This window comes from Formica exsecta, unplaced genomic scaffold, assembly GCF_003651465.1.
Source record: "Formica exsecta isolate Colony F162 unplaced genomic scaffold, ASM365146v1 scaffold614, whole genome shotgun sequence".
Taxonomy (NCBI): Eukaryota; Metazoa; Arthropoda; class Insecta; order Hymenoptera; family Formicidae; genus Formica; species Formica exsecta.
The window spans coordinates 430,512-451,078 of record NW_021853375.1 but is presented as its reverse complement, the minus strand read 5'-3'; the positions used below and the strand labels follow the sequence as shown (position 1 = coordinate 451,078).

The following is a 20,567-nucleotide window of genomic DNA, read 5'->3' as shown; positions in this document are numbered from 1 at the left end:
GATTCTCCTTCAGACTTCCCCTGCATTCTAATCAATACATTCGTATTCGAACATCGCCATCGATCGAAACGAGACGTAGATCGGGCGTTTCGAATAACAATCTACATTCTGCATATGACAGACGCGAGCGACACGCGGAAGCGTGCGCATGCGCGGTAGCTGGCGTCGAGCGTTTCGATTGGCCGCGCGGCTGATGTACACGTGACGCGTTGACCAATCGCCGGCGCGATCCGATTCAACAACGGCGACTTGCGCGACCTAGTTGCGACTTTAATTACTACGCGCTAGCGTCGTGCGATACGATTCATCGCTCGCACGCCGCTATCAGCCACCGAAGCGGAGACGCGAGAGCGATCAGTTTATCCAGGTTTACCCTGAACGCCGGGTTCTCTCGTTCGCGTCATCATCCTAGCGTTCTCGTCATCCCGTTTAAGGAAACGCCGTTCCTCCTCGTGAACGTCGACGCGCCGGGAATTCGACGCCGCGAGAACGCATCCGCGCAGCTGCGTGCGCGATCGAGAGCACGCACGCGCGCCTGTCATGTGTAAGTGTATTGTATGAGCGTGGATCGTCGGGCGTTCTCGCGTACGTGTATGCGAGCGCGACCGCGTGCGGGCGGTTCCCACACGACGTCGTCCGTGCAACAAGTGTCAAGAGGAGTAGGAGGCGGCGGCGGCAGCGGCGGTGGTTCCTTCAACTGTGCGGTGGTGTGGAATACTTGGTGCATGGTGCTGGTGGATCGGTGTGAGTGACGGATCGGTTGGACGGCTCGCGACGATCTCACCATCAACACCATCGTCATCATCGTTATCGTCATCACGACGTGCTGAAAGGATTCGTCACCGGCGAGGGCGCGGGATGGGCTGCGCCGTGAGCACCACCGGCGAGAAGGAGGCCGCCGAGCGATCCAAAAAGATCGACAAGGACCTCCGCGCTGATGGCGAGCGAACCGCCAGCGAGGTCAAGCTCCTGCTGCTCGGTAAATGCCCTTTCCCTTCGAACCCGGTGACTTCCGATACCTCGTACCCGATACGTCTCACTCGTGCAGGACGGGACGAGGACGGATGTAACGCCGTGATCCCGCTTTTTCGGTTCCGCTTCTCGGAAGACGATGGCAAATTTGCATCCCCTACTCGATGGCGATCTCTCTCTCTCTCTCTTTCTTTCATTTTCTCTCTTTCTACTCGCACCTCGCCTTGTATCGTGTATTGGACGTACGCTCGCCGAACGCTCCCGAAGGCGCCGCGTAAACCATGATCCATAGAATTAGTCCGTTCCTCTTATCGTTAGCTACGCTCTCCGCTTACATTCTCGAGTAGCTTTTCCATTCTCCTACTCTTCCAAAAGACAATCGCAAATATATCCTTCTTTCGTTTAAAGTAGAGAGTAACATAGTGTAACAGATTAATTATTTTAGACCCTATTATTTAATATTCGCTTTATATAAATATACATAAATATTCCTTGACATTATTATATATTAAATAAATTCTTGGCTTAGTATTTTTTCATGAAATATAATGTTTTTAATTCGTTTTCCCTTCTCGATACGAATCTGTTGCAATCAACGGTGTGTACGTTGATGGCACGCGAGATCGCTTCGAGAGATTCTGTGTTTCTTCCGCGACTGTAGATCCTACTCAATTTAGTAATATCTTTTATATATATTTTGTACTTTTCTCTTTTTCTCCTTCCAAGAATCGCTGAATATATTTCACTCTGGGATTCTGCGTACAAGAATTCTGTGTCAAGAAAGAACTCTAACTTTTCGTGAGTCATGAACTTATGTTTGTACAGGAAAAAGGAGCTGTAAACGCGTGTGGTTTATAAGAAAGGTGGCCCTAATTCAAGCGAAGAGCGCTTTCCTAACGTTTCGCGGTGACACGGTGTCTTTCGGATAATACGCTTTCGCGATTGCATGAATTCTGCGGTATCCTTTTTCGCGAGCGCTTCTCGAAATGTATGTGTATATGTGTGTCATGTTTCACGTCTTCTACATTATATTTGTGAAAATCTAAAAATTAGTTATTTTAATTTGCACAAAATAATATTATTTTAAAACGTAAAAATCTGTTTTATACATTATTTTAATTCTGTAAAATATATATATATATATTCTACAAACTATTTTAATTGTGTAAAATATATCCTACAAAAATAATGTAGTATCAAAAATAGCGCCAACTGAAAAAAATAAACGCATATATTGACTAAAAATATTTTAATCAAAAGAATTTAGTACAAAATAGTTATCTAATTTCCTATGTACGTGTATATGTGTGTCATATTTCACGTCTTCTACATTCTACATTATAAAACATAGACACGCTTGTGAAGGCAAAATTGCTTTCGTTATTTTGTTCATCACAACTGCGATTTAACTGTTTCTTCGCGCGCGAGAGAGAGAGAGAATGGGTTTTCTTAAAAAAAAGTTACGCAGCGTCCCAAAGCTATTAAGTCATCCTATTAACTATAGAGAGTCATAAAATTATGTATATATCTATATATTTTGTATTTAAAATATTGCAAAATTGGAATATATTTTTTAAATCCATGATTAAATTTATTTGGTGCCATGGTTTTGAAAAAATTGGAATTACTTAAACTATATGAAATATGTAAATATTTTTTCAATATATGATATATTTCTGAATTTGAATTAAAGATTTTTGAATTTTATTTAATCACTAAATATTAGATATTTAATATTGATCATTCGATATTATATATCTTGACAATAATGAGTGATTTAATATTGCTTAATATTGTCAATCGAAGAATTTCAAAATTTTTGACAAGTTTTGATCGAGAATGTGCAAAGACGCGAATGAATAGAACGCGTGCAACGTTACGGGAAACTTGAATCATCGGCCGCGTGTGAATCACGAGATTACGTCTCTCCAAGAGACATAATATATATATCTTCGTCTCACTTAAGGAAAAAATATTGTTCTTCCTCGAACGAGAACGAGTGGTCTCCGACAGGATGACTGGCTAAATCGCGAATCAATCGAACGAAACTTTACACAATGGAAAGGCCGATGATTAATCGGTTAATTGAATTCGTTTGTACGACTTAGCAAAATATCTCAAGTGCGAGTGTATTTGTATAGATTCACATTGATTAAAAAATAGCTGTCAGTCATACGTCAAATAAATATTAACATTGTATGATGTGGTAACAATTTTAATTATTATGTCAAGGAAGGCTTGCAACTTTCTCGATCATATGACACTCTTACTCGAGCAATAATCTCATTTACATAATCCAACAATTATTATCACTACATATATATACTTGCAATGATAATTTATTTAATATGTAACATATATATTTAATGTGTTAAAATTCAAGGTGCTGGCGAGTCTGGCAAGTCCACGATAGTGAAACAAATGAAAATCATTCACGAGACGGGCTACAGTAGAGAGGAATGTGAGCAGTACACAAAAGTAGTATACAGCAATACAATACAGAGTCTAATGACAATAATAAGAGCTATGGGGGAGCTTAGGATTGATTTTGCTGATCCCAATAAAGCGGTAAAGTTTTTATATCTTTCTATTAAATTGATGCAAAAGATTTATCGTATACATAAAACTTATCAATAGTTTTATTTGAAACAAAATTTGAGAGGGAGACGATAAATCTTTTTGCATCAACACTCGACAACATTGCTCATTATCAATGGCACTTTATTCGTGCCCCACTGACATTAGGTAATATCGGCCTTGTGTTTGCGTTGTAGGATATGGCGCGACAATTTTTCACCCTCGCATCGGCGGCAGAGGAAGGTGAACTAACAGGGGATCTAGCGTTATTAATGAAACGATTATGGCAGGACGCGGGAGTGCAGCTTTGTTTCACGCGTAACAGAGAATACCTGCTCAACGATTCGGCAGCGTACTATCTTAACGCACTTGACCGCATATCGCAACACAATTACATCCCGACACAGCAGGATGTTCTGCGGACGCGTGTCAAAACTACGGGAATCGTGGAGACGCATTTTTCCTTCAAGGGTCTACACTTCAAGTATGTTCGACGTGTACTTCATTTATTACTCAAAGATATTTATATAATTTGTCTTAATCTAGTATTATGTTAATTGATGATATTGAGTCATTCATTGAATCATTTCTAAACACGTGCGCGTCAAAAAGTTTTTACAAAAAACGTTACGTTTTAATATACACATATAGAGAGCTACCGCTTCTTGATAGATATACTATTTTACGCGACAAAAAATATTTATTTAAATTATATAATATTTTTGATTAGAATTTAAAAAATTGAATAATTATAATGTAATACAGTTACTTTATAATGTATTTCTTCTTTTTCACAGAATGTTTGATGTCGGTGGCCAACGATCCGAGAGAAAAAAGTGGATACACTGTTTCGAGGGGGTCACCGCGATTATCTTCTGCGTCGCTCTGAGTGGTTATGACCTAGTGCTGGCGGAGGATGAGGAAATGAATCGTATGATAGAATCGATGAAGCTGTTCGATTCGATTTGCAATAGCAAATGGTTCGTCGAAACGTCGATCATACTGTTTCTGAACAAGAAAGATCTGTTCGAGGATAAAATTACCAAAAGTCCGCTAACCATCTGCTTCCCGGAATACAAGGGTGCTAACACATACGAGGAGTGCGCTTCCTACATTCAGATGAAATTCGAGAATCTGAACAAGAGAAAGGATCAGAAGCAGATCTACACGCACTTTACGTGCGCTACAGATACGTCCAACATACAATTCGTGTTTGATGCTGTAACAGACGTGATAATCAAGAACAACCTGAGTAATTGCGGTTTATTAAGCTAAGTATTCAAATACTCGATCAGAGCAAACTGTTGGAAAAAACAGAAAGCGTATATCTCAACACATGTTGACGATTCGTAGATCTTTACAAAAACACAGGGGAATGACAAAGAGACTGATCGAAAATTATGAAAAGTGTACCGCGTATCGTTAATAACGTTTAAATACGAATATACATATTCGATCATTATTCGATTATTTTATTCAGACATTAGGCTCTTAAAATATTCTATTGCAGTATGACGTAATTTTTTTACTCGATTCTATAGTTTTTAATGAATTGTCCTTTGTACAAAATTCGTAATTTTGTCGAGATTTCTATAATACGCATATGCTATTCCTTAATTTATTGGTTCTACATTCGGCGATTAGATATAACAAAGTATTCTCAAATTGCAAAGAAATTATTCACAATACTCGAGAATCAAATGTCAAGATAAAGCATTTCATGTTATCGCCAAAAACATTTTTTTAATGCACTGTTTAAAACATTGCAGTAATTATATTTTTAGGAAATTAAAAAATGCATTGATGTGATTATTTAATCATATCTTCAAAAAATTTTTTATTTTTGCGACAAGTCATTGTGTAAACATGTATCTTTTCAGCATAACAAATCTTAATTTTAATTTGTTGAGAAACGCGAAAGCAATAAAGTTTGCTTTGAAGATATGTATATATATTGAAGATGAAATTAATTATATTATATAAATTATATTAATTAATTTTATTAATGCACGATTTTCCTATAAATATAATTATTTGAGACAATGCGCAGAAGAAAAATTGAGGCAATAATGTTAAATATATAAATATACATACCGCACTTTTACTCCCGATTAAGAAGAGCAGATAAAGTGTTACTTTATTTTTGCTAAATGTATTTAACTATACTAACCGAGAACTTTAGATAGCTCTATTAATTTAGTAATACTTCTTGTATATAATTTATTACATACACTAAAAACGACTATATGCTAAATGGGAATGCGTTTCCATATTTCTGCTCATATCCATTTGTATTATGACAAATAGAAATTCAATATCTTAACGACGGACACGGTTCTCTGTGTTTCTTTTTCTACAGTATATATTTATCGATTTGAGAAACAATTTTTTTTGTACAAGCTTCGTTTTTTATACATGTATTAATAAGTAATAAAACCGAGATCATTCTTATTCCTCGATTTGTTGAACCGATGAAATGACAATATTATTAGTATTAGTGCAAGTTCAAATCAAATCTCTTTATACAGTTTAGATCAATAAATGAATTTTTTTAAGATTAAAGGTTTTCTTTCTTCCCGTCTGATCTCTTTATTATTCGTAAATCATTCAATACATATATACATGTTCAATGTTTTACATCTTGTGTACTAGATGAGGATTGAAATCTAACTAATAAAACGCATCAACTGAAAGGAATGCGTATTGTTGAGGTGCTGTAGGATTAAATTTATATTGTAGATGAGTGTATGTAAGAAACAATTTTCTCTACATATATCACTATATTATTTTTGTTATACTAGTTTTTTTTTTACATATATGTATACGTCCATTTTCCCGCTATTAGAGCCACCTTTAGGTAAGTAAGCTGAAAATAATGGAAATTAAGAGAGAAAATAGTATAAATAATTAATATATACAATTTATAATAATTAACATTTTGACTGTCACGTCGTACGTATTTTCTTGTGACTTATGATATTATGAGTATCAACTTTTGCTCTTCTGTTTAATTCGCATTCGCATTCGTTGTTCATTATGTGTAACACGACAATCAAAATGATAGGACATTTATATATCGTGCATAGTAAGAAACATGATATTGTGTCTCCTGAAAAATAATCGAGAGGATTTAAGGAAAGAAATGTAGTTAGGTGGGTATGTTGGACCCATCGGGACGGACGCTTTAGAAATGTTCATGGAATGCAAAATGTAGGAACTTTAAAATCAGGAGAGAAATAAATAAAATTATGCATAAGAGGATCTTAGATTATATGTAAATTAGCCGCCTTTAAGATAATCATTCTAGCTTCCCTGTACAAAAAAAAGCGCAATTCATGCAGGTGAATGATTATAAGAAATATATATAGGGTGTCCGGTAATAACCGTATCATCTCTTGTGTGCATATAAAATGAGTTAAACTGAGGAGCCTTTACCATTTTACGATTTCTGCAATAATTGAGAAATTAATTAAAAAAGATCGGCCAATTCACACGAGTATAAGCGCGCAGTGAGAAGAGACAACTCATATGTAGTCGCTAGAATGCGAGAATCCATCTTTATTTACCGCTGATACATAATCGTTGTCATTTGTAGAGCGCTTCTCCCAAAACTTTGTCACACGCCTACACCTACGGGACCACGTTATTTACCGTTCTACCTGCACACGGGAGGTAATACGGTTATTACCGGATATTCTGTATATATATTTTACACTTATGAAAATACTGCTGCGTTTGAGTCTGTTCTGTTCCTTCTGTCGTGCTACATATAATTATATGTAAAATTAAAAGCTCCTTGGAGTTTCTTCTCTTAGACTATTAAGATACTGCGAAGAAACTCCTAAAACTTTATATAGTAGAAGCAGTACTAACATCAAGAATTACATTTTAAATTATATCAATATATGATACAAGCAGCGACAACTATAACATTATTACCGCAAGTATATTGCCATTTAAACTTTATGGATCACTAATTTCTTGATATATCCAACTTGACAACGCTTTCAAAACGCGGATTACGAACATACATATTAAATCTCTGTGTCACATCAACAACCATATATCAATTGGATCTTTGAAACAATAGTTATCTGCTCTATTTAAACATTTGGAGTGAAAAAACAACAGCTTCCTGCATCACCAATGTGAAATAGGGCTCAACAGGATTAATATGTATATTACCACCAACAAGAAAAATATGGAATATTGATTTGGCAAGCTCAAAAACGGCGCCTATGAATACAAATTTACAATTAATTACGCTCGCAATATCGGAGATCGAAAATAATTACTTCCGATTTGATGATTCCATTCTTAGAATAATCACAGAACAAATTTCTAACTATCCTATCTATCGCGAATCTGAAACTCAGTTTGGAAGCGAGGACTCATCGTCAATTATGTTGACTCATTAATTTCATAAATAATCACGTGCATTAGATTAATACTAAATAAATGTATCGGATACTTGGTGCTGAGAATATTTATCTTACGTCCATTTCTTACTGAGGATTTCTGGCCGGAATGGGCGGCCCGCCGGTGGTTCTCGCTGGAACGGGTGGTGGAACATTCGGCGGAGGTAAACTTGGCGGTGGATGCTGTGGAGGAGGCGGGGCTTGCCTGTGTGGCAAGGGGGGAGGTATCGAGCTAGGCGAAGGTCTGCTCGACGGTTCCTGAGGCCCGTCCATACGCGGTAACGGCGGCGGTGGCCGGTTTGGTACAGGATAGCTGGGCGATCCGTCCAATATTTCTTCGTAGATGACCGAGTCAGGCGACAATCTCTCGTCATGTTGATCCTCTGGTGTATTATCTGCGGCCGGTTGCGTCATGGAAAGTGGGAACTGATTGGGAACCACGCTAAAGACACCCGCACGCGGTCCCTGCTTTCGCTCATGAGCAGGACTCTTCGGTGGTTGAGATGGTCGTCCTGGTGGCGCCGGCCTCGGGGGTGGGATCACGCCATTAGGACTACCTCTGCTGGGAGACGGCCGTTCGGCCATTTCCAATTGTTCCAATCGTTGCATGGGACTTCTCAACGGCGAATTTGCCGTAAACTGCGCCACTGTGGTGTTGCTGCAGATCTCGATTTCTTTCTCAATCAGTTTTACCCAGTCGGGTGATTTCAGCGACAGCTTCAGTGTCTGGCCGCATACCTGCGTCATACCCTTCTTCGCCGCGGACAGGGCGCACTGACCGTCCCTGAACGTCACCCAAATAGTCTCACCGACGTAACGAACCAGGATCGCCTCGCCGATATGAGATAGATCCTGTATCAAAGCGAACATGAGATTGTTGTCGAACACGCTATCCATGTCTTCGATATCTTCCACCGCCTTGACTATTATTGTGCTATCGGGCGGACCCAGATCCTGTATCACCTCCTTGAACACGCGTTCACGTTTCTCGGGATCGACACAATGTACATCTATGTCGATCGTTGCGATTACCGGGCGATGATCGCTCTGTTTCAATTCCGCTCTGCCGTAATAAACAAGCTTTCCCGGATTCCAATCTGTAGGCGAATCTAAAATATAGCGTGATTGATAAATACAATTATATATTTGATACATTAAATATAAATAGAATGTAATACAAAGAAAAACTAACCAATATCAGGTACTTGCTTCCTACGTTTCCAGAGAACTCTATCCGTCCATGCGGGTTGACGACATTTCTCACTGGTATCATAATCATCCGAGAATAGATCGTATTTATATGTAGGATCGAAATTGATAGATCCTTCCAAGAAATTCTTGAAAACGTTACCCTGCTCTTGTTGAACCTTAAAATTGGAAATTTCGTAAAATATATATTATTAGAAATTACACATCTTTAAATATAAAATTGATTAAAAAACTTGTTTCTTTGTTCCTACATAAATCTGATATTAGTAAATAAGAGAGTAAACTTTTTAAATTAATCTAATATGATACAGTACCCTTAATTGGTCGTATTGCAATATCTGATCCAGTTCCTTCTGCTTAATCAGTTCCTTCATCTCGTCTTTGTCCATGTCGACTCTGTAATTGAAATCACCGCACCAAAACACATAATCGTGTGTATTCAAGGTTCTGCCCATGGGAAACGCTATCTTTCTTGTGATCTCGGCATAATCGGCGTTACGTTCGTTCACCTGCGACTGGCCAGCAGCGAAGTGCGCGCATACAAAGCAAAAGGAAGTGGAGTAAAGTACGCATCTGATCGCCGCGGCGCCCTTATTACCGGTTGCGCCTCCCAATCCCGTTTTCACGCAATCCACCGCCACGTCTCGCAGATATGGTGCATGCACTGGTCGTATAAAGAGATATAGACAGACGCCGACTAGCTGCTGATATGTCACGAGAACGTACTCCGTATTCTTGGATAGAACTTTTTGCAGTTCGTCGGCCCAAGCTTTCGCGTTGTCCGAACTGGCGGCCATGATATTGCTGGCGTTCAGATCGACAATCTCCTCGAAACCAATTGCGAATATATCCACAGGGACATCATTGTCTGCATTATCTTGCTCTAAGGATACTAAGGCTGGGGAAAGAAATTATTTAAGGTTTAATTACAAAAAAAGAATCTTTGCGATATCATGTTCTTTCTTATGCACTTCACAATGATTCACAGCAAGACAATTACTTACATGATCTGCGCGATCCAAGGAATAACCAATCAGACAGAGATACATCCTTGTAAACTACACTTCTAAAGTGCTTCCCTCCATTAACATTGTAAGTACCGATGCTCACCTTGAGATTCATTGTAACCACATATTCGTTATAGCGCTTGCACATCTCTCGTAAGAGATTTGGCGCAGCGTGTAACATATTGGAAGGTAATAACAAACGTGCCCTATCAGCCAGTTCTGTGTTTAATGTCGAACCTAATAATAAGATATCGATCGCTTCCTGCTTATTGGAATCTAGTAAATTATTTTGTATCGTTCTAGCTGCCGATCTCGCGCCGTCCATTAGTTTAGAACTGCCTTGGATGGCACCAGTGCCCGCGTATATTTTGCTGACCTCGTTGCCGTTGTTAATCCACATCTGGCGAAACACTTCTTCGAATCTCGACACCATCTGTTGTTTCTCCATCAGTTTCAACAGGCTCATCTGTTTACCCAGCATCTCGAGCGCGAAGAACGTTTGCACGCAATTGGTTCTATCCAAGCAATCCAGACAGTTGGTCCTGATAGTGCCGGTTTGCTCGAGAATCACAGTATTACCGGCCGCGTAGAACATGGAGAACGATTCCAAGTATTTTTCCACCTTCGCCTTTAGCTTCGAAAGATTTTTCATGTTTCCACCGCGGCATTCTTGGTGATAATCGAATAAAATGTGTGGCACGTCTTTGTGCTCCGACATATTGTGATGGGTTTGAAACAACTGACTCAACATTGCCTCCCCTTCCTTGCTGCCGATTAGACTAGAGCCAAGGAGATTGACGATTACTTGCTGACCGTATCGTTTCTTGATCATCTTTAAATGCCTATCGAAAGCGGGCGCGGAGGTCTCGAAACCGCGTGAAACTTTTACTTTGTGGGAACCGACTTGTATACCAGGTTGTTCCCAAAACAGCGGTACCGAACCCCTCGTCTGAACGTAAGACGTTACTTCGTTGTCTATGTAGATTACTTGCTCTGTCTCCACAAAATTCGCCACATGTCCATCGTCATTAGTTCCTCTAACATTGAATCTAGACAAATGATAATTTTTATACAATTTTAATAGAAACAAACGAATAGTCCAGTACGAAATGTATTTAATGTCATATTAATCAGGCCATATGTTCTAGCAATCTTGTTTTATATCACTTGCAATATGTGCGCGCGATTATGTATTAGCCATATGTTATTTCGCGAGATATAACTTATCAAAATATATAGATATAGCTTATCATAGATATATTTCCAGACATTAATAATTAAAAAGATAAATATATCATCCTATATTTTTTCATTAAATGAAGGAAAGCAATCTTACCTAGTGCCAGCACGTTCGCAACTTAATCTGGACATAAGCACTGCCCGAGCTTGTCTGTGTCCAACATAGACAGTTCTAATCTCCACACTACCACACATTGCTTTCAATAACCACTGACTTGTATCTACACCATATCTTAATAGATGAATATGTAACATTCGATTCCTGTAAATAATTTACTAGATTAAATTTTATTCTTTTGTCTCTATTTTGTATAATAATATAAAATTTTGAATAATAATATAAAAATCACATTTAAATTATGAAAAATTTTTATATCAAGAAATTGACAGAATAATTTAAAAAAATGATGTGTACTAACCAGAAGAATCTATTATCCGTAGTTGTCGATTTGCATCTTCTTTGAGCACTTAGGGTGATATCCAGTGAATCCTGCTGTCCGGCAGACCAGGAGAAGTAAAATGTTCCCGAATTCAGAACCTTTCTGACTTCGGACACACGATCTTCTGTCCCCTGACTGTAGAACAGTGGTATAAAACCCGATTGTGTTATTCGAAAGACCTCCGACTCTCCTATTTTTCCCACAGAGAAGCATCCAGTAACCAGAACAAGATACAACAGTGTATTCTCTCCTGCGTTTAGCTGCAGAACACCCAGGCATCCATACGCATCCAACAATTTTGTGTACTTCGGCTTGAGGAATTCGTATTCTTCAGCAGCTACAAATTATATATCAATGTAATTATTGAATTTTTGATTTTTAATTAATGTATTTTGTTAAAAAACGCTGCTGCAGGATAGTCTAAGCGTACAGAATGGCACGAACGGAGCGGGGCATCCGAAAGGATCATCTCAGCATTTTTACTTACAAAGGACCGCGACCGCTTGCGATTCGAAGAGCAGCGTCTCCTTGCGATTCCGTTGTTCGAGTATGATCGAGTGCGGCTTAGGGGAGTCTAGCTTCTCGTAGACGCGAAAACCCTTGCCCATCGTTGCCATTGTTGCGCGATGGTATCTTTCTGTTACGCGCGGCAACGATCCGACAATGCTCTACAATGATGTGACAGTTCCAACTGTCATCCAACACGTTGCAACGATAGACGGATCGTTCGCTGACCGCGACGACTGAAAATTTCCGCTGTCCACCATCGACGATACACCATCGAAGATCGTCAGCTCCACTGCATATCTTGAATAATTCATGTGAATTTATTCGGCGCACTTACGCCCCCTTGGAAGACACAACGAAATCTCTCTCTATTCTGTGTACCATCTTTGACATCTTTTTCGATGACAGTTAGACAGCAAAATAAGTAAAGATGTCGGTCGCCATGGATTCTGTGAGAGAAAAAGCTCTTCAAGATTATAGAAAAAAGCTTTTAGAACATAAGGAAGTCGAGTCACGTCTCAAAGAAAGTAAGTACTCTCGTTGATATGAATTTTATCTAATTATTTTTATATATTTATTGCAAATTCGAAACTTCGAAACTTATAACCTCATATTCTTTCCTGTCATTGAAGCTTTTTTATATATTCGATTTTATAGATATTTTTTTTTTTTGTGATGCCATAATATTAATATATAATACTTCTTTATCGCATTGTATATTTTACAGCAAATTTATAAAAAAAATATGATTATAAAAATATATTATATTTTATATTTTTCCAGTGAGAGAACACCTTAAAGATCTAACAAAGCAATATGACAAGTCCGAAAATGATTTAAAGGCATTGCAAAGTGTTGGACAGGTATTGTCATCTTTTCCTTTTTTTCATCAAGGTACAACGTTTAATAATTCATTTTTACCTTTATTCTATTTCATGAGTTTTCAATTTTGTAGATTGTTGGGGAAGTATTAAAACAACTTACAGAAGAAAAATGTAAGTAATCAACTTATTTTTAAGTAAGAATTTGTATTTTGATTATACATTTAATGCTAACGATGAATATGTTAAGCTTTATTGCAATAATATTTTCTTCATATTTAGTAGCAATAAAAAAAAAAATTGTGTTTAATGTTATCAACAGATGTATTTTATACTAAATATGCACATAAAATACAAATTATAATATATGAAGTGAAAGATAATGAACAACTATTTTTAGTCATTGTAAAAGCCACAAATGGTCCACGTTACGTTGTTGGATGTCGGCGTCAGTTGGATAAAAACAAATTAAAGTCTGGAACTAGAGTTGCTTTAGACATGACAACTCTTACAATCATGCGCTATTTACCACGTGAGGTAAAGAGAAATTTTCTAATTAATCCTTAAATAAAAAAATTAATCCTTTTTTTCACTTGAAAATTTATTCTTTTGTTGTGTTGCTGTTTTCTCTAGGTTGATCCGTTAGTTTACAACATGTCTCACGAAGATCCTGGTGATGTGACATATTCTGCAATTGGTGGCTTGAGTGAACAAATTCGCGAACTGCGCGAGGTTATTGAATTGCCGTTATTAAATCCTGAGCTTTTCCAAAGAGTCGGCATCACTCCTCCCAAAGGATGCTTGTTATATGGTCCTCCTGGTACTGGAAAAACATTATTAGCAAGAGCTGTTGCCAGTCAGTTGGATGCAAATTTCTTGAAAGTTGTTTCAAGTGCTATTGTTGATAAATATATTGGAGAATCTGCTAGATTAATTAGAGAGATGTTTAATTATGCTCGTGATCATCAACCTTGTATTATATTTATGGACGAAATTGACGCCATTGGTGGGTATATAAGACTTGCAATTAACAAAAAGATATCCAAGTTAAGAGAGAATTTTATATGGATGGATATTAATATTTGTTTCTATATACATATAGGTGGCCGCAGATTTTCGGAAGGAACAAGTGCTGATCGAGAAATTCAGAGAACTTTGATGGAATTGTTGAATCAAATGGATGGGTTTGATTCTTTAGGTCAAGTTAAAATGATAATGGCGACAAATAGGCCTGATACTTTAGATCCCGCGTTATTACGGCCAGGAAGATTGGATAGAAAAATTGAAATACCATTACCTAATGAACAAGCTCGTCTAGAGATTTTAAAGATACATGCCTTACCAATTGCCAAACACGGCGAAATCGGTAAGAAATTTGTCAGCTACAAGTTTTACAATTTTACATATTTTGCAATATTCAAAATATAAATATCTGTTATTTATAAATATATAGATTATGAGGCAGTGGTCAAACTGTCGGATGGATTCAATGGCGCTGACTTGAGAAACGTATGTACAGAGGCTGGGCTGTTTGCGATACGATTAGAAAGAGAGTATGTAATACAAGAAGATTTTATGAAAGCAGTCAGAAAGGTTTCTGACAATAAGAAACTCGAATCTAAACTAGATTATAAGCCTGTGTAATTCAATACAAATTGATTTACTATTTTATGTCTCAAAAGTGACATTAGATGTCTTAATTTCAATATCAATCCAAAGTTGGATTATTCATTATTACTTTGCTGTATTATTTCTCCCTTTCCCGATAAAATTTTATTTCTGCAAAAGTTTACTTAATATTAATATTGATGAATTTTGTATGATACAAATAGTAACACAAGTACACAAAATTATTAATATAGAATATATACCTTTATTTCTGGTTTCAATCATTGCAATGTTTGTACATTCTATGAAATATCAAACACACACATTGTATTTATAACATTTGTAATGATGATATTATAATCTATTCTATGCTGGCAAGCCGAATTTTTTTCCTTTCTAAATATTCTTGTATATTGTCATATTTTCTTTTATATAAAATTGGGAACAAATATTGTTTAACAATAGTATTTTTTAGAGTTTCCCAGGATTTATTAAGATGGTTAATTGTGTCATTCAGAGCATTATGACTTACAAATCTATTGTTTTCAAATTTGTATACTTGTAATCCTCTATCTATTAATATCCATAAATCTTGTTTGTTTAAAAGACATTCCATAGGTTCATCTTCAATAATTAAGGATTCCAAATAATTTGCTTTGAACTGTGTTTCATTGGTACTAGTAATGTTATAAACTAATAGTACTTTACTACTATAAAAGCTTATTATAACTAAAGATTCCATCTTACTAAGATAAGATACTCTCAAATGCTTAACAGGCAATATATCTACAGATTCGTCATAATGATAGTCTCGAAGATCTTGATTAAATTTCTCAATGTCACATTTTGGTATTTTATCGCAAAAATTTACAGACATCAGTTCAGTTCCATGCCTATAATCCCACAATTTAAAAACTCCATCACCTCCACACGATATTAAGATACTCTTCTCGTGAGGTAATTCTGAGATATTTGTCACAAATTTTGTGTGGCCTAAACAGTAAGACATAATGTTGTAGCAATTTGGGAACATGGAGACTCTGATCTTTTCATCTCTGTCGGTTGTTAAGATATATTTCATATCCTCTGTAACAAGTACATCGAGTAGCATTGACAAGTGGCCCAAGATCAAAACTCCAGTTTCTGTTGGCGAACTGGTGGAGAACAGGTAAGCATCTCCAGCCTTATCAGCAACTACAATATCATTGTACGGAGAGAATTTCACTTTGCTCGCGGCTCTGGCGAGCGTCCGATTGGACAAAAGCCTCGAGTTCTTTGTCTCGTACAAGCACAATTGCTTGCGATTTGTGCACACCGCAAAGTATCTTCCATCCTTTGAAAACGTAACAGATGTTATCATATGATAAGTCTCTATATCCACATTGTTGTGCACGTCTATTTTCTTATTTGCTTCCAGATTGGGCAAGACTATCACATTTTCGGTGCTATTGTCAATATTATGTATTATCACGCGTTCGTTATTGCACAAGGCTACGCATGAATCATATACAGAAAAACTCATAACTGGAATGTTTGTAAAAAATCTTCACTTTCAAAATAACGTTGCGTTCAATAAAAAATAAATTTTTTCAATTACTGTCGGAATGAGAAGCCTTGAAAAGTCTGAGAGAGACAATGACCTACATGTGACAGGCCATGCGGTCGTTTCTCATGGGACGTTGACGTTTACCCAATACTGTAGCGCCATTACATCCACTTTTCGATACTGTCGGTTAAATCGCCACTTGGTGCGTGTCCGTGCTGTACCTATAAATTAAATAAATCAGGAACACGAAATTTACGAATCTATTAAAGTACGCTTTTTATTAGCTTCACATTTTAAAGGATAATATACTAGCGTTTAGGAATGTCTATCTCTATCCCGTTTTAACACCTACTATCATAATTAAAAACATTCGCCTCTGTATGTGGTAGTAGTGCGTATGTGTGCATGCACGTACATACGAATCCGCGAATCGTAACGGAGCGCGATCGAATATCGAATGCGTCTATAGTCTGTGAGCCTGTAGTTCGTCGAGGACTTCCAAACGTGAAGAGGCAGGTGACAGATAGGTCGGAGTATCGTGCTTCTCGTACCTTGTTTCTTCGCGCCGAATATTATAGCGATTGTTAATCGGGCGACTACGCTCGATTTCATAGGCGCGATCCGAGCTATAAATATCGGGATAAAACGCGCGGCGGGATTTAAATTTGGAGCGTAATCGAGCGGAACAGCCGGTTCGACGAGGCATATAGGACGAGGGCTATTTTAAAACGATATTGGAGGGATCCTTTTTATGACGGATTCGGTGCGAGGCGACGCGTATGCGATCGACGATCTTCGAGGATACCTTCGCCCGTCTTCGCCGTAACATCATTTAATATGGGGATAATCCTGCCGAAATTTCGGGTGAGTACGTAGCCGAGAGTCCTAAGGATTGTTGTTCTCTCTTGACATTTCGTGTCCTTTGAGGTTAGTATCATAAATTCGTTAAATGTACACGGCACCCAAGGGCATCTTATTTACTTCCCGCGAGGTTTAATTTTTTTACGGATGTAACCGTGATAGACGATCGCTGAGTAATATTTTTAAATGTCATTCGTGGCTATTTATAGCATCCGTTAATGCCGGATGACGACAGGCTCAAAGTTGTAAAGGTTGTGTTAGACTTGGCGCGAAATAAGAATTTATTTAAACGTGACTACGAAAAACGACGTAATCGCTTGTTTATATATAAATAAAAAAATATATTTTGTTTGTTTAAAAATCCTGTAAATCTCTAGTTCTTGATGTTTCGTCATACGATGTAATTTCTTGGTTACCGCCATTTTTCATGATTAAACAAAAATTGACTGTTAAATGTATTCTATAGTGAGATTGTGAAAACTAGACATTAACATTCAATGGCGAACTTTGCTCTGATTCATACGTTCACAAAAGAAATTATGGATGGCATGATGTATAAATTGAAAAAACGGTTGATTTAAATTTATGCAACATATTTACTAAATATTGGATTGTTATTCTTATTTCTTATTATTTAAATTTAATTATAAATATTAATTGCAACTAAAGATCTATCAAAGATACTTAAAGATATAAATTGCAATTTTATAGATAATAACATTATTATAAGATTAATTATTAAAATAGGTTACCACTCATATCTCTATTAATTGCACAAGTTATCAATTTTCATATCATCAATTCTAATTTGTACACATTATATGTTCAGTTTAATATTTTATTGAAAATGCGCTGTAAAAACATTTATTCTATATATTTATGTATTTTCTTTAACAAAAAACAAATATCTTTGGTAATTGTACCATGATTTGCTGAACATCCTATATGAAAATATATTTTTAGTGATAAGTATATATTTTTATACAATAAGTATATATGATAAATTGTAATATACATTGAGATAATATTTATGATTTTCAGAAAAAGAAGACAACGATTGAAATTTTAGAAGATCTTGATGCAGTAAGTATTATCTTACTGTTGCTGTGTATACATGTAATATTATAAAATAGCATCGTGTAATATTGTTTCTTTTTTTTTTTTTTATAGCAAATTAAAGAGACCCAACAGTATGCACAGACTATGGAACGGAGGCATAAGAAGATAGTGGGAACTATCATCATTTATGGAGTTGTTCTTTGTATTATGATAGCATTTATCTCTTATTTCTGCTTCTTTCCAGCTACATTATACAATCAGCTCTTTTTTGTAACACTATTACTATCTTTCCCAATTTTGTAAGTTATGTTGTAAAATCTAATTATGAGATATTTTTATATAATATAGATTACATAGAGAAAATCATAATCAAACACACATTTTCCTTTTTTTAGAATATTTATAATAAAGAAAATTGTTTCATGGTACTATAATTGTAAAATTACTAACAACCAGGAAAAACTATCAGAGATTGTGTCAGAGAAAAAGAAAATATTAAATGAAGTTACTGAAACAGAAACTTATAAGAAAGCTAAAGAAATATTATTAAAGTTTGCACCAGATGAATTAAACATGACGCCTGTGAGTAGACTTACGTATTATTGTTATTATTTTTTGAAATATGAGCTAAATCATGTTTGAGATCAATCATAATCAATTCAATCAAATGTGATAATACTAAATAATAAGTAAAGTTTTTAAAATAAGTTAAAAAATATAAGCTATATAATTTATATTGTTTTGTATTATTTTTTTCTTGCAAATAAGTATAATTTTATATCGTTATCTTTTATATTTTCTTTCTTTACAGTTAAGTCCAATGGTTTGTATTTGTCAGAACTTGTTATATACATGAGTATATATAAGCATAAGATGTCTAAAAGTAAGAGTAAAATAAGATGACAATTGCAAAAGATACAGTTTCACCCTAAAAAAATATATACTATTTATGTATGATTATATATGTGATATATAAAAGATATGAAATTAATAATTCTGTTTTTAGCTTACTTCAAAAGTATCAACGCCGACTGAAACACCTCGGCGTCCTACAACACAGGCTGTATCTCCTTTGTCTGGATCTTCAGAATTAAGAAGAAGGCCTATATCAACTCATAATGCACGAATTGGTGTAACTAGTCCTGGTGTAGTGACTCTTAACGTTAGACCAATTAATCAGTCAATAAATTCTCCTTTTCCGTCTAATGCTAGAATAATTAATCCTGCCTCCATAGGTTTTCGTAAGTAAATGCAATATGTAATTATATTTACAAAACTTATATTTTACTCATATGCTTTAGGGTATAAATTCATTAATTATATAGAAATAATAAACGAATGCATTTATAACTTAGGATTACCATTACCACGACCTGTGCTGCCACAAGAAAGGAATATGATTGATCGTTTAGTGGATTACTTAGTAGGTGATGGCCCTTCAAATCGTTATGCTTTAGTTTGTCGGCAATGCAATTCACATAATGGAATGGCTTTGAAAGAAGAGTTTGAATATATTGGTTAGTAATATGCTTCTTTTCAAAAGAATAAAGATTTCCCCTCTTAAGATATATTTTGATTAATAATATATTATCAAAATATTACATATATTTTTGCAGCATTCAGATGTTGCTATTGTGGTTTTTGGAATCCAGCAAGGAAACAGAAACCTTTTGCCCCAAAATTAGAATTTGATAGCTGTGCTGTAACTTGGAATACATCCGAAGCCACTTCTAACAATGCAGATAAAGAGCCAATAAAACTTTCTGAATTGGAAACATCCACACAATCAGATACAGGTATGATATTTCTAAATTCTGCAATTTAATAAGAGCCAAATGCACTACCATTCTGCGTCTAGCTCTTATTAGTCTGAGAAATTTAAAATTTATGTTTAAGCTTTGTACGATCTTTACTAATGGCTTAATGACATTTCTATACATATGTATTTAAATGATTTTATTTCACTTTATTTCCAGTAAAATATAAACAAAAAGAATACTGTGTATAAATATCAGTATAAACATAATATAAATTAATATAAATATAGTCTTTGTATTTTTTTGTTTTATAGATTCGGATATTGAAGTAGTTGAAAGACCAGGCGAAACGTCTGACACTCCAGAATCAGAATCTAAGGAATTATTAAATGAGAATGAATCTGATAAAGTAGAGACGTGACGCAATACTCAATTTTTGTAATTGAACTTATCACATATAAAAATATTTTTATGAAATCTCTATGTATGTATTTATTACCTATAATCCGTTTAATTTTCCCGCTTTTATTAACTGTAGAATACAAT

At 35.9% G+C, this 20,567-nt stretch overlaps 5 protein-coding genes across 10 annotated transcripts; 3 read left to right on the top strand and 2 right to left on the bottom strand.

Moving 5' to 3' along the window:
- Nucleotides 1-301: 301 nt before the first annotated feature.
- Nucleotides 302-6,103, top strand: LOC115242663 (guanine nucleotide-binding protein G(i) subunit alpha-like). The gene is made up of 4 exons (XM_029819126.1): nucleotides 302-979; nucleotides 3,356-3,540; nucleotides 3,747-4,033; nucleotides 4,347-6,103. The coding sequence occupies exons 1-4, from the start codon at nucleotides 859-861 to the stop codon at nucleotides 4,822-4,824; spliced, it is 1,071 nt and encodes a 356-aa protein (XP_029674986.1). The 5' UTR covers nucleotides 302-858; the 3' UTR covers nucleotides 4,825-6,103.
- A 16-nt stretch (nucleotides 6,104-6,119) lies between these two features.
- On the bottom strand, nucleotides 6,120-12,698 carry LOC115242658 (synaptojanin-1). Its single transcript, XM_029819111.1, has 7 exons — nucleotides 12,350-12,698; nucleotides 11,842-12,199; nucleotides 11,520-11,684; nucleotides 10,181-11,232; nucleotides 9,491-10,074; nucleotides 9,160-9,334; nucleotides 6,120-9,076 (listed from the first exon to the last, which is right to left on the bottom strand). Exons 1-7 carry the CDS (start codon nucleotides 12,477-12,479, stop codon nucleotides 8,055-8,057), a joined length of 3,486 nt encoding a protein of 1,161 aa, XP_029674971.1. The 5' UTR covers nucleotides 12,480-12,698; the 3' UTR covers nucleotides 6,120-8,054.
- Nucleotides 12,699-12,746: 48 nt separating this feature from the next.
- LOC115242660 (26S proteasome regulatory subunit 10B) lies at nucleotides 12,747-15,176 on the top strand. The gene is made up of 7 exons (XM_029819117.1): nucleotides 12,747-12,896; nucleotides 13,153-13,232; nucleotides 13,325-13,364; nucleotides 13,591-13,727; nucleotides 13,824-14,196; nucleotides 14,293-14,556; nucleotides 14,644-15,176. The coding sequence occupies exons 1-7, from the start codon at nucleotides 12,800-12,802 to the stop codon at nucleotides 14,832-14,834; spliced, it is 1,182 nt and encodes a 393-aa protein (XP_029674977.1). The 5' UTR covers nucleotides 12,747-12,799; the 3' UTR covers nucleotides 14,835-15,176.
- Nucleotides 15,044-16,896, bottom strand: LOC115242661 (tRNA (guanine-N(7)-)-methyltransferase non-catalytic subunit WDR4). Of its 5 annotated transcripts, none has more exons than XM_029819122.1 (3): nucleotides 16,635-16,722; nucleotides 16,396-16,565; nucleotides 15,044-16,322 (listed from the first exon to the last, which is right to left on the bottom strand). In XM_029819122.1, the coding sequence occupies exon 3, from the start codon at nucleotides 16,318-16,320 to the stop codon at nucleotides 15,160-15,162; it is 1,161 nt and encodes a 386-aa protein (XP_029674982.1). In that variant the 5' UTR covers nucleotides 16,321-16,322; nucleotides 16,396-16,565; nucleotides 16,635-16,722; the 3' UTR covers nucleotides 15,044-15,159. The 5 variants fall into 5 exon arrangements, with proteins under 5 accessions (XP_029674982.1, XP_029674983.1, XP_029674980.1 ...); XM_029819123.1 differs by having other exon boundaries at nucleotides 16,443-16,565; XM_029819120.1 differs by lacking the exon at nucleotides 16,635-16,722 and adding an exon at nucleotides 16,760-16,896 and having other exon boundaries at nucleotides 15,044-16,565.
- Nucleotides 16,808-20,499, top strand: LOC115242662 (endoplasmic reticulum junction formation protein lunapark-A). 2 transcript variants are annotated; one of them, XM_029819124.1, is made up of 9 exons: nucleotides 16,809-17,208; nucleotides 18,247-18,288; nucleotides 18,376-18,563; nucleotides 18,660-18,846; nucleotides 19,076-19,087; nucleotides 19,271-19,505; nucleotides 19,620-19,781; nucleotides 19,881-20,060; nucleotides 20,336-20,499. In XM_029819124.1, the coding sequence occupies exons 1-9, from the start codon at nucleotides 17,182-17,184 to the stop codon at nucleotides 20,440-20,442; spliced, it is 1,140 nt and encodes a 379-aa protein (XP_029674984.1). In that variant the 5' UTR covers nucleotides 16,809-17,181; the 3' UTR covers nucleotides 20,443-20,499. The 2 variants fall into 2 exon arrangements, with proteins under 2 accessions (XP_029674985.1, XP_029674984.1); XM_029819125.1 differs by lacking the exon at nucleotides 19,076-19,087 and having other exon boundaries at nucleotides 16,808-17,208; nucleotides 20,336-20,493.
- Nucleotides 20,500-20,567: the final 68 nt, after the last annotated feature.

Bases quoted from the DNA above. Each gene is read 5' to 3' on its own strand.
- LOC115242663 (XM_029819126.1), top strand. From the start codon at position 859: ATGGGCTGCGCCGTGAGCACCACCGGCGAGAAGGAGGCCGCCGAGCGA. The intron at 980-3,355 runs GTAAATGCCCTT...TTAAAATTCAAG, and splicing joins GGTCAAGCTCCTGCTGCTCG to GTGCTGGCGAGTCTGGCAAG. The intron at 3,541-3,746 runs GTAAAGTTTTTA...TTTGCGTTGTAG, and splicing joins TTGCTGATCCCAATAAAGCG to GATATGGCGCGACAATTTTT.
- LOC115242661 (XM_029819120.1), bottom strand. From the start codon at position 16,320: ATGAGTTTTTCTGTATATGATTCATGCGTAGCCTTGTGCAATAACGAA.
- LOC115242658 (XM_029819111.1), bottom strand. From the start codon at position 12,479: ATGGCAACGATGGGCAAGGGTTTTCGCGTCTACGAGAAGCTAGACTCC. The intron at 11,685-11,841 runs GTTAGTACACAT...AATTATTTACAG, and splicing joins ACGGATAATAGATTCTTCTG to GAATCGAATGTTACATATTC. The intron at 9,077-9,159 runs GTTAGTTTTTCT...GCTATATTTTAG, and splicing joins GAAGCAAGTACCTGATATTG to ATTCGCCTACAGATTGGAAT.
- LOC115242662 (XM_029819124.1), top strand. From the start codon at position 17,182: ATGGGGATAATCCTGCCGAAATTTCGG. The intron at 18,564-18,659 runs GTAAGTTATGTT...TCCTTTTTTTAG, and splicing joins TTACTATCTTTCCCAATTTT to AATATTTATAATAAAGAAAA. The intron at 19,782-19,880 runs GTTAGTAATATG...ATATTTTTGCAG, and splicing joins AGAAGAGTTTGAATATATTG to CATTCAGATGTTGCTATTGT.
- LOC115242660 (XM_029819117.1), top strand. From the start codon at position 12,800: ATGTCGGTCGCCATGGATTCTGTGAGAGAAAAAGCTCTTCAAGATTAT. The intron at 13,233-13,324 runs GTATTGTCATCT...TCAATTTTGTAG, and splicing joins CATTGCAAAGTGTTGGACAG to ATTGTTGGGGAAGTATTAAA. The intron at 13,365-13,590 runs GTAAGTAATCAA...AACTATTTTTAG, and splicing joins ACAACTTACAGAAGAAAAAT to TCATTGTAAAAGCCACAAAT.